This window comes from Tenrec ecaudatus, chromosome 15 (genome assembly GCF_050624435.1).
Source record: "Tenrec ecaudatus isolate mTenEca1 chromosome 15, mTenEca1.hap1, whole genome shotgun sequence".
Classification (NCBI taxonomy): Eukaryota; Metazoa; Chordata; class Mammalia; order Afrosoricida; family Tenrecidae; genus Tenrec; species Tenrec ecaudatus.
This window is the reverse complement of record NC_134544.1, coordinates 90,068,259-90,081,734: the sequence shown is the minus strand read 5'-3', so window position 1 is coordinate 90,081,734 and position 13,476 is coordinate 90,068,259. Positions and strand designations below refer to the sequence as shown.

At 40.6% G+C, this 13,476-nt stretch overlaps 1 protein-coding gene across 1 annotated transcript; it reads left to right on the top strand.

The window, feature by feature from the left end:
* Positions 1 to 4,572: 4,572 nt before the first annotated feature.
* LOC142427585 (uncharacterized) lies at positions 4,573 to 6,394 on the top strand. Its single transcript, XM_075532790.1, is given in 2 exon segments — positions 4,573 to 6,122; positions 6,124 to 6,394. Coding segments are annotated over 2 exon segments (1,821 nt in total).
* The last annotated feature ends 7,082 nt before the right edge of the window (positions 6,395 to 13,476 follow it).

Sequence of the window (13,476 nt, the reverse complement as noted above, 5' to 3'; positions counted from 1 at the left end):
TCAGATATTTTCTACCCTGTCCTTGGTTAATGGCACATTATGGAATGAACTACCACTGTAGTTTTTATTACTGTTTTGTTTTCTTTACTGTAAGAGTTTTTTTTAATTTTCAAATGGAAAATACTTCATTTAGTAGACTCCTCTTACTACAGGAACCACTGACATTCAACGATGTGGCTGTAAAGTTCACCCAGGAGGAATGGCAGCTCCTGAACCCTGCTCAGAAGACCCTATATCAGGATGTGATGTTGGAGAACTATCGCAACCTGGTTTCCATTGGTGAGGAGAATTCTCAAGTCATTGACCTCGTCACTGGCTTTTCCTGTCTTATGTGTTAAAAACTTTGCGGTGTTTGTGGTATTCTCAAAGAGGTCGATTCTCATTGCATTGTCTCATCCTAGGTTAGTGGGTTAGGTCTTTTACCCTTGAGAGAACACTATTTACTTTGTTCCTTTGAACATTATTTTCCTAGAAATACAAAATTCTACAGGCTTTACAAACGTTACGTTAATGTTGGTGTCTAAGAGTCTGTAATTTCTCATAAACAGGTTATCTAGTTGTCACCCCAGAAGCTTTCTCTCAGTTGGAACAAGAGAACTGTGTTTGGTAGTAGAAGCAAGCTATAGTGGAATTTTTTCAGATGCATGGTCAAAATCCCTTAAGGGGAGTTGGCTGGGGTAGTTGATTCAACAAGGAGAAGGCCTCATATCTATGATACGTGTCCGAAATTGCATAAAAGTGTGTGCTACTTTGAATGTGAGAGTTCACTTGTCCTAGATGTTGAGGGAAGTGCACCTGTAGCTCTTATGAGATGAGATTTCTATTTTCTTGTTTTACACTATTATATGTTTGCTGCCATAATTTTCTTTAACATTCTGAAATATTCCCTTCTTTTATGTTTCCACTTTACTATGAAAATCTATCTTGCAAGCCTCTCTCCAAACAGAGAACTCTTAATTTATAACTGTCCTCTGAATTCAGCACATTCATCCCCTACTGAGTAAGAGTGGATTGCCATTTGTATTGTGCAGCACCATCTTGGATCTTGAGCCCCCACCATAAGCAGGTCTCCTTTGGGCTTCCTTAGCTTCCCCCCTCGGAGTTTCTCTAAAGGTTTTGGTGTCCATTTTCTTGTTTGTTGTCCTGTTCCTTTAAAGTTTTCTTCATGCAGGTGACATAAGTTATTCTGTTTTCTTAGAGAGATGGCCAAATTGCTTTCTCTGTTGGAATTCTTTAACAGACATGTTTCTCCATATTTTACTCCTTTTGGTGAAACACATTTATGACTTCTGTTATTTTTAGGTATCTAAAATCATCTTCCTAGCAAGAAAATTGTTATCAGCTTAGAACATACTTTAGCACTGTACCTTCAGTATTTTTTTACCTGGAAGATTTTTATTTGACGTTGTCTGTTCCTCCAATCAGCATCTTATATTCTTGCTTTCTTCATTACGCACATGTCTGCTGTGTATTCCTTAGTTTACAGTGTGCCTTCCTTAGACCCACTATTTCTTAACAGGTTCCAATACACGAACGATGACCGTTGCTGCTTCTAAAGAATATTTTTGCAGTATATTCCAATAGATTTTATTGCTGTTACTCAAACAATGCATAGAATATTCAATATTGCTCTCTTTTCTTTTCTGTATTTTGAGTAGCCTTTTGATTTCCATGTGTAAGTTGGCTTTCATGTCATCCCACATCCCATCTGGTCTCTGTCATTAGTCCTCAGTCAATCTTTTATTCCTCAAGTTTATTCTTTACATAGTCTCTAAGCTTGTGCTCTAGCTACTTTGGCTAGCTTCTACTTGGATTTTAGCGATTTATGATCTGTTCCACAGTTAACCCCTAGGCGTGTTTTGACTAATGAGCTTCTCCACCATTTCTTTCTATAGATGTGGTTGATATGATTTCCATTTGTTCCATTCCGAAAGATCCATATGTGTAGTTTCCATTTCTGGTGTTTAATAAGGAATTTGCTATGAATTCATCATTAGTACCAAAATTTTATCAGTAAACTTGCGTGTCATTTCTATTACTAAGGTCACATTTTCCAACTACTGATACTTTCCCCAAATTTTACATTCATCAGTGTACATCATTGTATGATTGATCAATGTCAGGCTGAAAAATTCATGTGAAATTTTCAATACATATTTTAAAAATATATTTTTGGGGGTGCTCTTAGAGATATCATTACATCCCATAGTTCAATTACATGGAGCAGTACTGTACAATTGCTACCACAGTTTGAAACATTTTCTTCTTGAATTCCTTGATATCAGCTCTCCTTTATCCCCTCTCCCATCAATTTCTTTATTGTGGAAAACAGAACCTAGATGAAAGTGTGAGCAGCCTTATCTCTATACTTCTGACCACAGGGCTTGGAAGACCAGTACTAGTGTTGGAAGAAAACCTCCACAAGCTCCAAAGGTAGAATTGCGAATGCGCAATCTCCAGATAGAGTTTTCCCCACAACTGCCCTCCAGGAAGATGTTAGTGTACAGCTGCTTCAGGCGCCTGACTTCTTGCTACTCAGCTGAAAGATGCCTAGCTTTAAAAGCAATCAGGTTCTCTTTGTTGCTGTCACTAAAGGAATCAACTATCACTTTGTCTCTTAAATGCCCTCTGGATGGTTCCTAAAGGAGAGTTGTGTAATTGAAGAGCAGAAATAAAAAGGCTTTGCATTCTTTCACCAATTTATATAATCTCATGGCATGCAGCTCCCCCTGCTACACCCCCCCCCCCCACATGCACAGGCAGACACCTACCTACCTAACAAGGTAGGCAGGATCTTTACCTTGGGGATCCCTGAAATAATTGGTTGACCAACTTAAGACCAGTGCTGAGGGTAGGTGGAGTGGAGTAACTGTCTCCTGAGCGGGGAGAACAATAACAACATGTCTGCTTTTGTAGTTAAAGCTGCTGGCAGATAGTAATTAGCCCAGTGCTTGTATGAGGTATCATTAAGGTAGCACTATAATGAGAGGATATTGTGGCCATGATTTTTAATTAAGAGAATGTGACTGGGACTCTTCTCCAACTTAGTGAATGCTTCTATATTTGCTTTAATTGGCGCACAAAACTAAATAACACTTGTACTAACTGGTCTTGCTTGCAGGCATATGAATATTAGCCTACCACTGACAAGATTATACATCAGGGAAGACACTGAAGTGTGCTTTTGGATAATGAATATGATGCCAATCTTCTTGAATTTGTCAATCTCAGCCTTATAAACCACTTGATTACCTAATTAAAAATAGCCAGTACCAGTCTATTACAGTTGAATAATGCATACACTATCAATTTTTTACCATTCTGTTTTGTTTTGACAACTTGCAAATTTTTCATGATAATATTGCATGTGTGCCATTTTCCAATGATTAGAGGATGTTAGCAGCTATTTTTTTCTCATTTTCAGTCATGCCATGTCAAGCATTGAAGGTCCCCAAAGCTCTTCCTCCATCCACATCATTACTGTTGACTGTACTTTAAGGATTTAGTACTTCCTCAGTGTTACTTCATTGCCATTAAACCTGAGGAGTTCATGTTCCAGAAGTTGATCACCAGGTCTTCCTCCCAGTCCTTGTTTCTGGAGATTCCACTAAGACCTGTACACCATGGGTGATCCTGTTTGTATTTTAAACACTGGGTGGCAGTGCTTCTGGCATCACAGCCACCTACACGCCACCAAGGACAACAATGTAAGATGAGAGCTGTGAGCTAGAATACAGGCTCCATTAGCATAAAGAATGTGTTTCTGTACCCTAGTCCCTTTCATATATACCTGTAGAAAATGGTTTTCTCCCAAGTAGAACATTTGGCATGTTTTACATTTCCAACTTTGTCTAGTACTTAGTTGTCTTTCAGTAAAGATGGATGAAATGAATACATCTAACCTCTAATCACTGGAATTAGCAAGTCTTATCACTCCTGTGGTCTATTGGTCTCAATGTCTTCCTTCTGTTATGTTTGTTTTATGTTTTCATGTACTTCTTTAAGCAAATATCAAATCTGTGTCTATTCATCACTTTCATATCCAACTTGATTTTCTATAAAAACTATTTTTTATCATTTGAATTGTTTACATGATTGTATTTCATTCAATGGGCAATAACCATTAAGGATAGTGTTTTATTTATATTCATAAAAGAGGATTGTCACTAAAGATCTACTTTGTATCAATGCGTATTTTAAGGGGTCCATTGTAAACCAAGATGTTGAAAAGAGTTAATGTTCTGTTCTTTTATAGAAATCCAGAAAGATGATGATCATTTGCTTGAGCACTTGCAATTTGAAAGACGCATGGACAGAATAGAACAATGCTCTAAATTTAATACATATCCTCAGCATAAAAATAATTTTCCTCCAAAGGAAAATGATGAGATGTTTGGATTACATGAAAAAATTGTAAAATCAGATTTAATCATTCTAGAATTAAATCAGAACAGAAGCAACAAAATACAGAAGTCAGTTGTGCTCAGTGAAGATGAGAAAACTTTTCTCCACATTGAACAAGAGCGATTTTGTACTGAAATGAAATTCCCTGAGTGTGAACCACCCAGGCTCATGAAGTCACCATGCATTCAACATCAGGAGTCTGATGAAATTGATAAACCACACACAGGTAATAAATGTGGAACAACCTTCATCGAGGACTCTGTGCTCTATGAGCACCAGATTATTGATATACTAGGTAAGACCTATGAATGCAGTCAGTGTGGGCAAAAATTCAAGAAAGTGTTCAAACTCAATGAACATTATCAAAAAAGTCATGAAAGACAAAAGCTATATAAATGTTTGCAATGTGGGAAAACTTTCAAAAGTGGGTCATACCTCAAGGGACATCAGGATTCTCATGTGGCAGGAATGTCCTATATATGCAGTGAATGTGGGAAAGGCTTCACCAGGAAGAGTGATCTCAATGCTCATCAGCAAACTCATACTGGAGAGAAACCCCACATATGTGGTGAATGTGGAAAAGTCTCTATCAGGAAGACTGCTCTCACTGATCACCAGCGAACTCATACTGGAGAAAAACCCCACATATGTGGTGAATGTGGTAAAGCTTTCATCAGGAAGAATAAGCTTGCCGTTCATCAGCGAACTCACACTGGTGAGAAATCCCATGTATGTGGTGAATGTGGAAAAGCCTTTCTCAGGAAGGATGTTCTCACTGGTCATCAGCGAACTCATACTGGAGAGAAACTCCATGTATGTGGTGAATGTGGAAAAGGCTTTATCCAGAAGACTTCTCTCACTGTTCATCAGCGAACTCATACTGGAGAGAAACCCTATGTATGTGGTGAATGTGGGAAAGCCTTTATCACGAAGACTGCTCTCATTGTTCATCAGCAAACTCATACTGGAGAGAAACCCCATGTATGTGTTGAATGTGGAAAAGCTTTTATCAGGAAGAGTAAACTTACTGTTCATCAGCGAACTCATACTGGAGAGAAATCCTTTGTATGTGGTCAATGTGGAAAAACCTTTCTCAGGAAGGATGGTCTCACTGTTCATCAGCGAACTCATACTGGAGAGAAACCCCATGTATGTGGTGAATGTGGCAAAGGCTTTATCCAGAAGGCTTCTCTCACTGTTCATCAGCGAACTCATACTGGAGAGAAACCCCATGTATGTGGTGAATGTGGAAAAGCCTTTATTCGGAAGCGTGCTCTCACTGTTCATCAGCGAACTCATACTGGAGAGAAACCCCATGTATGTGGTGAATGTGGAAAAGCCTTTATCTGGAAGCATGCTCTCACTGTTCATCAGCGAACTCATACTGGAGAGAAACCCCATGTATGTGGTGAATGTGGCAAAGCCTTTTTAATGAAGAACGATCTCACTGTTCATCAGCGAACTCATACTGGAGAGAAACCCCATGTGTGTGATGAATGTGGAAAAGCCTTTATCACGAAGACTGCTCTCACTGTTCATCAGCGAACTCATACTGGAGAGAAACCCCATGTATGTGGTGACTGTGGAAAAGCCTTTATCCAGAAGACTTCTCTCACTGTTCATCAGCGAACTCATACTGGAGAGAAGCCACATAAATGTAGTGAATGTGGCAAAAGCTTCATTTGTAAGGGAAATCTCAAAACTCATCTACAAATTCACAGGAGAAAACCCCAATGTATGTGGTGAGTGTGGCAAAGGCTTTATCCAGAAGACTTCTCTCACTGTTAATCAGCGAACTCATACTGGAGGGAAACCCCATATATGTAGTGAATGTGGCAAAAGCTTCATTCTTAAAGGAAATCTCAAATTCATCTACAAATTCACAGGAGAAAAACCCTATGTCTGTGGTGAGTGTGGTAAAGCTTTCAGCCAGACGCAATGCTTTACAGCACATCAGAGATTTCACACAGGAAAGAAGCCTTTTGCATGAATTAAATGTGGAACATCTTATATTGGATGTCAGATCTTGTTAAACATGAGAAATTTTCAACAAGAAACCTTTCATTGGAGTTAGTTTAACAACGCTTTCAAAACAAATGAAGAGGTGCTGGAGTTTGGCCTGGGCCAAGTGTGGGAAAGGACAGTTGGGACTTACCATATGGGTACCCATGTTCTGTGTTGCTGTCCCTCTACTGACATGGCCCACCATTTTGGGGGCAAATGACCTTCCAGACTTCCGCAGAGTGTATGCTCTTCCAGCTTTCAGTGCCTGAAAGAGAGCTGAACCTGTTTCTGGATCACAGATGTTCCAACTAGTAGATTGCCCACCTGCTTGCCAGTTGTGCCTGCCACACTTGCATTCTCTTTGTTACCTCCCCCTCCCCCAGGTGACAGCACAGAAGTACAATAAATTAAAAATAAAGAAAATAGAAGGTGTGTGGGACAATTCATCCTGAGGATGAATGGACCATCAACCACCACAACCCTGAGACAAGAACTAGATGGTGCCCAGCTTCTACTGCTAATTACTCTAAAGGGATCACAAAAGAGGGTCCTGATTCGAGTGGGAGAAGAAAGTGGAACAAACCAAAATCATAAAATAGATCAGGCTTACTGGTCTGATGTAGACTTGGAATCCCCAGATTATGGCCTCTAGTGACTCTTCACTCTTGGAACTGTACTCACTCCTCTGACTCAGGTTTCAGCCCAACAATATACAGGCTCAGAGGGGAAAAATTACATCTGAGAGGTATGCACTCCTTAGAAAAATCAACCATACTAAATCAAGAGAGCTTTTGCTTATGGATCAGAACTTTTGAAAGCAAGAAGGAATAGGAAAGAAGGAGGACTAATATAAAAACACAAGGAGGGCTGAAGTGGGAAGAATGCTGGTATGTCTTGAGAATTGCAATCAATGTATGAATTCAATGGAATACAATTTACTCTGTAAAGTTTGAAATCATAAAAAAGTTTTTTTTTTAAATGAAGAGCCCGTGTCTCATTAATGCTTTCTTGTAGGATAGTTATCATGTAGCTGTAATGAGTGTGGGTAACAAACTTTTACCTGTGTTTCTAAGTTTTCTTGACATAAATCTACAAAATTTAAAAGCCTTCAATTCAGTCAAGATGGTAAACTCTCCACAGGTAGTCATGTGACATCACATACCAGTGATCTCACGCAGAAGGAAAGCTCTGGCTATATAGTGACTTTGCAAATACCCTCCTTGGTTTCCCTCAGTGTGTCAGTCAACTACATTAGGATTTTAACCACTAAGTCCACTGCACTTGGAAAAAGTTTCAGAAAGGGCACAAGCTCAAGGAAGTATAATCTACAGATATAGGCATTTATATAGATTTTGATATTGAGATATATGCCACAGTAAAATACTGGTAAAAAAAAATCTGGCTCAAAGACAGTAAAGATGTTCCACAGGGTTTAGGCTGCATTCTTTACAGAGGAAAGGGGAAGTATTTAAATCAGGCTATTCGGAGGGCTTGCTCTACCTTAACTTTACACATACTTTACAGCCACTGTAGTCAAAACAGAGAGGTACTGGCATAATGACAGATATTCAGAACATTGGAAAAGAGCCAAAAACCCAGAAGTAAAAACATCAGCATACAAGCAACTGATCTTTGATAAGGTCCCAAAAAATATTAAATGGGAAGCAGATGCCATCTTTAATAAATGGTACCAGAAAAAATGGATATCTACCTGCAGAAAAATGAAGCAAGACCCTTACCTCACTTTGTACTTCTTTTTCTTTTGAATTCATTTTTTTGAGAATTTGTTAATAATTGTTTCCTAACAACAGTATTGGCATAGACAATATTTTCTAGGGTGTTCTAAGAGGAAATTATCGCACAATGTGCACTAGTGAGTATTCATTAGAATGAAAAAATTCAAGATATATCTGAGGATGTAGACAAAATTTGAGACAACATGATCATTTTTTAACTGTATTAAATATTTCTAAGTTTGACAACAAATGGCAGTAGGTTGTATCTAAATTGTAAACTGAGGTCTGAGCAATACATAGTGCTCTGAAATCTGCCTGGTGAACGATAGACAAACCCCATTCCAATGAAAAGAAGGCATGGTCAGATGCATGAAGGTTCCCTAGAGTCCATGCACGGTGGTCCCTGAAGAAGTGCTGACAAGGTGGGGAAACCACAGCTTCTGAGAGGAAAGCCTCACTGCCTTCATTCCCTTGTCTCTGCTGAAACTGAGTTTGTGTTTGTGCTCACACTGACTTCCCATCACTGGGTATCTTGCACAGTAATACATGGCTGTGCCCTCAGGATTCACAGAGCTCAGTTTTAAATAAACATGGTTCTGGGTGGTGTCCCTGGTGATGGTGACTCAGTACTGGAGATCTGGATTATACTTTGTGCCCCCATTCTCCCATATTATCCCAATCCACTCCAGACCCTTTCCTGGAACCTGGTGGACCCAGGTCACATGATAGCTGGTTAAAGAGAATCTAGAGACAGCACAAGTGAGAGATAGGGTCTGTGAGGGCCTCGCTAGTCCAGGGCCTGACTCTTGTAGCTGCACCTGGGCCTGTACAGCTGGGGATAGAGAGAAACACAGTGAGTCATGTGCTCGAATGCTGCACTCCCAGACTTCATGTCTGACTCCCTGAACCACTCACCTCCCGGAGTTGCCAGGAAGAGGAAAACCCACACATGCTTCATGTTCATGTGGATAAGATTCGTGACACCCAGAAAATGCTCTCCGGGTGAGAAGGAATATAAATTTTAAGTCCATGCGTGCTGTGGTTTCCTTTGGGTTCGTGTCAAGCATTTGCGTGTGGGAGGTGCATGGTATGTAAAGGTGGAAAGGGCTGAATGGGGCCCCTGCCTCTGGGACTCACACTAGAAAAGCAATGCTGGTGGAGTCCTTGGGAGAACACAGCCCTCTCTCTGAGGTCTTCACTCTACCAATCATGCGGACAGCTGTGCAGATTTTAAGTTTAATGTAGCTTTACATCCATTACCATCAGAAGTACACAGATGATCTGGTGAAATTAAATACGATCTCTATCCTTACCATGCAATGGAATCAAGACTAGGCCTACCTGAATCGTTTCATACCTCTGACCATGTAGGGAATCAAGTATATGTCATCCCTAAAACTCTTTGTCCCCATAACATTTCAGAATATTTGGGAAGGGGTAAAAGATACTTTGTCATATTATGTTTTTAATATTGGAATAAAAAGGTTTCCTAACAACAAGGTTATTTGTGGGGTTACAGGAACCCACAGAAATCATAAGAAGGTCATTTTTCTTCCCATGGCTTAGTACCCTATGTGGGTGATGGGTATTCTGAGCCCCCTGCTGACAGCAACCCATCACATACAGGAGAGGTGTTTCCTGGGCTTACACTGCCTTCCAACTTCTGTGGGCCACACAGTAACATTTTCTCTGGTCATAAGCATTCAGACTGTTGGTCAGGAGTGTGACCTGGAGTTGTCTCTGCAGATTTCCAAACATGGCAGTGGAGCTACCACAGAAGTCAGCACAGCAGTTCTAACTGCAGTCTTTATCCAGGCTCCTGTGGGTTCTTAGCACCCCTGCAAGTCAACTTTCTCCCTGAGGTTATTTTTTATCTCTGGTCCCTCAGTGTGAAAAGCTTTAGAGGTAGAGAGTGCTACAAGTTGCAAACACTGAGTTGGATACAGTGAAAGGAAGTATGATATACAGACATAGCTATAAAGATTTTGATACTGAGATATGTGCCACAATAAAGTACTGGTATAAAAAATCTGGCTCAAAGACAAAGTTATTCGACAGGGTTTAGGCTGCATTCCTTACAGAGGAATGGGTAAGTATTTAAATCAGGCTTCTATTCAAAATAATTGAAACAGGAACTTTTAGTTAATTATTCGATGTTAAGAGGAAAGTTTCTAGCCAGAATTATTTTGGGGGTGGTTTTCTGTTATGTTTGATGGGAAATTTTGCAGATGTTGGTAATTGTTGAAACAATAATCTAATGCCACTGAACTACACCTGAGAAGAATGTTACAAATAGTATTTTGTTGCATGTTTCATGAGAAAAATATGTTCCAATGTATGACAGAAAATTTTGCACACATAGCTGGAAACTGATGGAAATCCTTGCCAGTACAACATATCAAATACTGTTTAAAATATTGAACAGGAAAAGGGATTATGATATAAGCCAGTAACTGAATTTACCAAAAAAATTCATAATGAAATAGTCTATTTTTATCATTTTATTTTATTGTTCATTTTTGCCCAAACCAGTTTATAGTTAGCTGTGGTAGTCATATAATCATTTGTCAATTTGACAGGATTAAGAGTGAAAGGGTAGAGTCTAGCCAGTCACTCAGATCATAGCCAGTGTGGCCTCTGTTGGCATGGCCTTCTCCTGAGGATTCTGGGAACTCCTTTATTCCTCCTTGGATGTAGGAGTCTCTCTGTCTCTGTCTCTCTCTGTTCACTCCCTGGGAGACATTGCAGCTGACAAGACACATGCAACTATGCTAGTGCCCTGAGCTGGAGAAACCACGCCATGCTGGACCCATGCCAGCGCTGAGATGCTTACAATGCAACCGGATCCGGAAGACTTCCCACCCACTGGCCTGTGCTCTTCTTACGTTTGGCATCATTGCATGTGTTTTGTGAGTCTGAAGAAGACTTTAAAAATAGCTATCGGTAATATGGTCTAAGATCGGACTTAAGGACTTGATCTGGACTGGTCTGGGATGTTTTCTCAATATTTGATTGCTCTTGTATATAAAGCTATTTCTCAATGACACAAGTGTCTATGAATTTGTTTCTCTAGTCTACCCAGAGTAACACAGATACCATATCATTCCACAGTTCAATCACATCAAGCAGTATTTTATTATTGCTACCACAATCAGTATGAAAACATCCTCTTCTTTCTTGAACTCTTTAATATCGGCTCCCGTTTACCCCACCCACTGCCCCACTGTACCTCCAAGAAACCCTTGTTTGTCTTGCTGCCTCTATACATTTATCAATTCTGGGTTTGTACTGTTAAACAGAAAAACACATAACAAAACTCAAGAGTATTACCCCCAGTTGCAAAATACATCTGAGATGAACCCGAATAGGAATTGGGAGTTGAGGAAGAAGGCAGTCCGAATTTAGTCTTCTGTCCTTCCCTGGAGTCCAGGACTGAGCCAGATGTGTTTCGGATCAATTATGACAGTCTGGCTACTGGGGTGTGGTGACCTTGCTGGATAACTGCCTTTCCAGGGCTTCTGTGTTCAAAAATACTCTTTAGGTCCTACAGCCTGCCCTTTCTACCTTTGGCTTATCACATGCTAACATCCCCAAACTGATTGTTAAACATATTACAAGAAATACACAAGACACCGAGAAAACGAACTCCCTGCCTTCCAGTAGATTCTGCCTCATAGCACAGCCCTATTTTGTCATCTTTGCCGGTGAGGAGGGAACACTGTTCTTTTAGCAGCACAAGCGAGGGATGCTTACAAACCACCATCCCTGCACTGGCCGCAGAGTGAGACCGCTGGCTGTGGGGAGTGGGACCCACTCCTGATGATGAGCCGGCTCCATCTCTGTGTGTGCAAAGTTCTGTTGCATGCAATGTCTGGGTAAACTGCTTTTGTTGGCGACCACAGACAATGGTTTAACAGAATTATGCTGTTAAGTTGACCTTACACTACAATAGAGGGGAATACTGTTGGGAGGAAGAATAAGGCTATTTTTATAAATCTACCTTTAAATTAAAGCACAGCAAGTGAAAAAATATGCTTAAAAGGAAAACCAAGTGTTTGATCGCCCCTGTGAACAACTTACTGCTGTGGGATCGCCAAATTTGTGGGTGGTAGCTGGGTTGGGAGACCGGGATATAATACCGGGTGTCCTTTAAATTGGTTTACCCACAGAGAGCACAGCTGTGCTTTCAATCATGCCGTCCCAGTTCACAGCACCTTCCTGTGCTTTGCTTCCCTTACAGGTGCTGTGGCAACTCCCGACCGAGCAGTTGATACTTCAGGAGCATCCCACAGAAGCCTGCAGAGACAACTGGAGGCTTGATGCTGAACCACAAGGTCCGCAGAGGGAGGAGAGCTCCCACTGGTGATAATCCCTAGCTATGCCCAGCTCCCTCCTGCAGATGATTTGACCAGGCCACATGGAGAGTCTCAGCACTCGGGAAACAGGAGTGCTTGGAATCTTCCAGGAGCGGGGCTAGGTGTCGGTGGAGGTGTTTCTATTTTGATTTGAGAAAGGAATCACAAAGCTCCTCACCCTGCTAGTAGAAATGGGACCTGGCATTTCCAGGTTTCCCAGCAGTTTTCCTGCACAGGCCTGGTACCTTTCAGAACTGGTGCCCAGACTCTAGCCTGATCCACTTCTGAATGTACACTCCTCTTCCTTGGGCCATCCACTGTACTAGAAAACTTACACCCCAGGACCACGCATAAACAGCGGATAATTCTGAGCTGTATAGGAAACCACTGTTATAAGCACAATAAAAGTGCACTCTTCTAAGAATAATTCACAGAGTCCATAAGGGACTCTAGTAGATTGATTATACTCCTCCCTTGCCCCAAACCACAATAACCTCTGTAAATGCAGACCGGTATCTCTCATGAATATAGATGCTAAAATCCTCAACAAAGTCCTGGCCAATGGAATCCAACAGCATATAAACTTTTTTTTAAAGACCAATATTCTCAGGCCAATGAATCAGGACAGAAAATCAACAATAAAAATATCCACATACAATTGATTTTTACAATAACCCAAAAGACATTAAATAGGAAGCAGGTGCCCTCCTCAATAAATGGTGCTGGAAAATCTGGATGTCCACCGGCAGAAGAATTTGGATATCCACCTGGATATCTTATTCCATGCACGAAAATAAACTCGAGGTGGATTAAAGACCTATATGTAAAATCCTGAGCTAGCAGGATCATTAGTGAGAAAATTGGGACATTGCTAGGAGGCCTAGTTCAGGGAATACATGGGCTGGCAGAATTAACAAAAGAAACATACTCCATAGAAGGTAAAATAGATCAATGGGACCTATGAAAAAGAAGACACT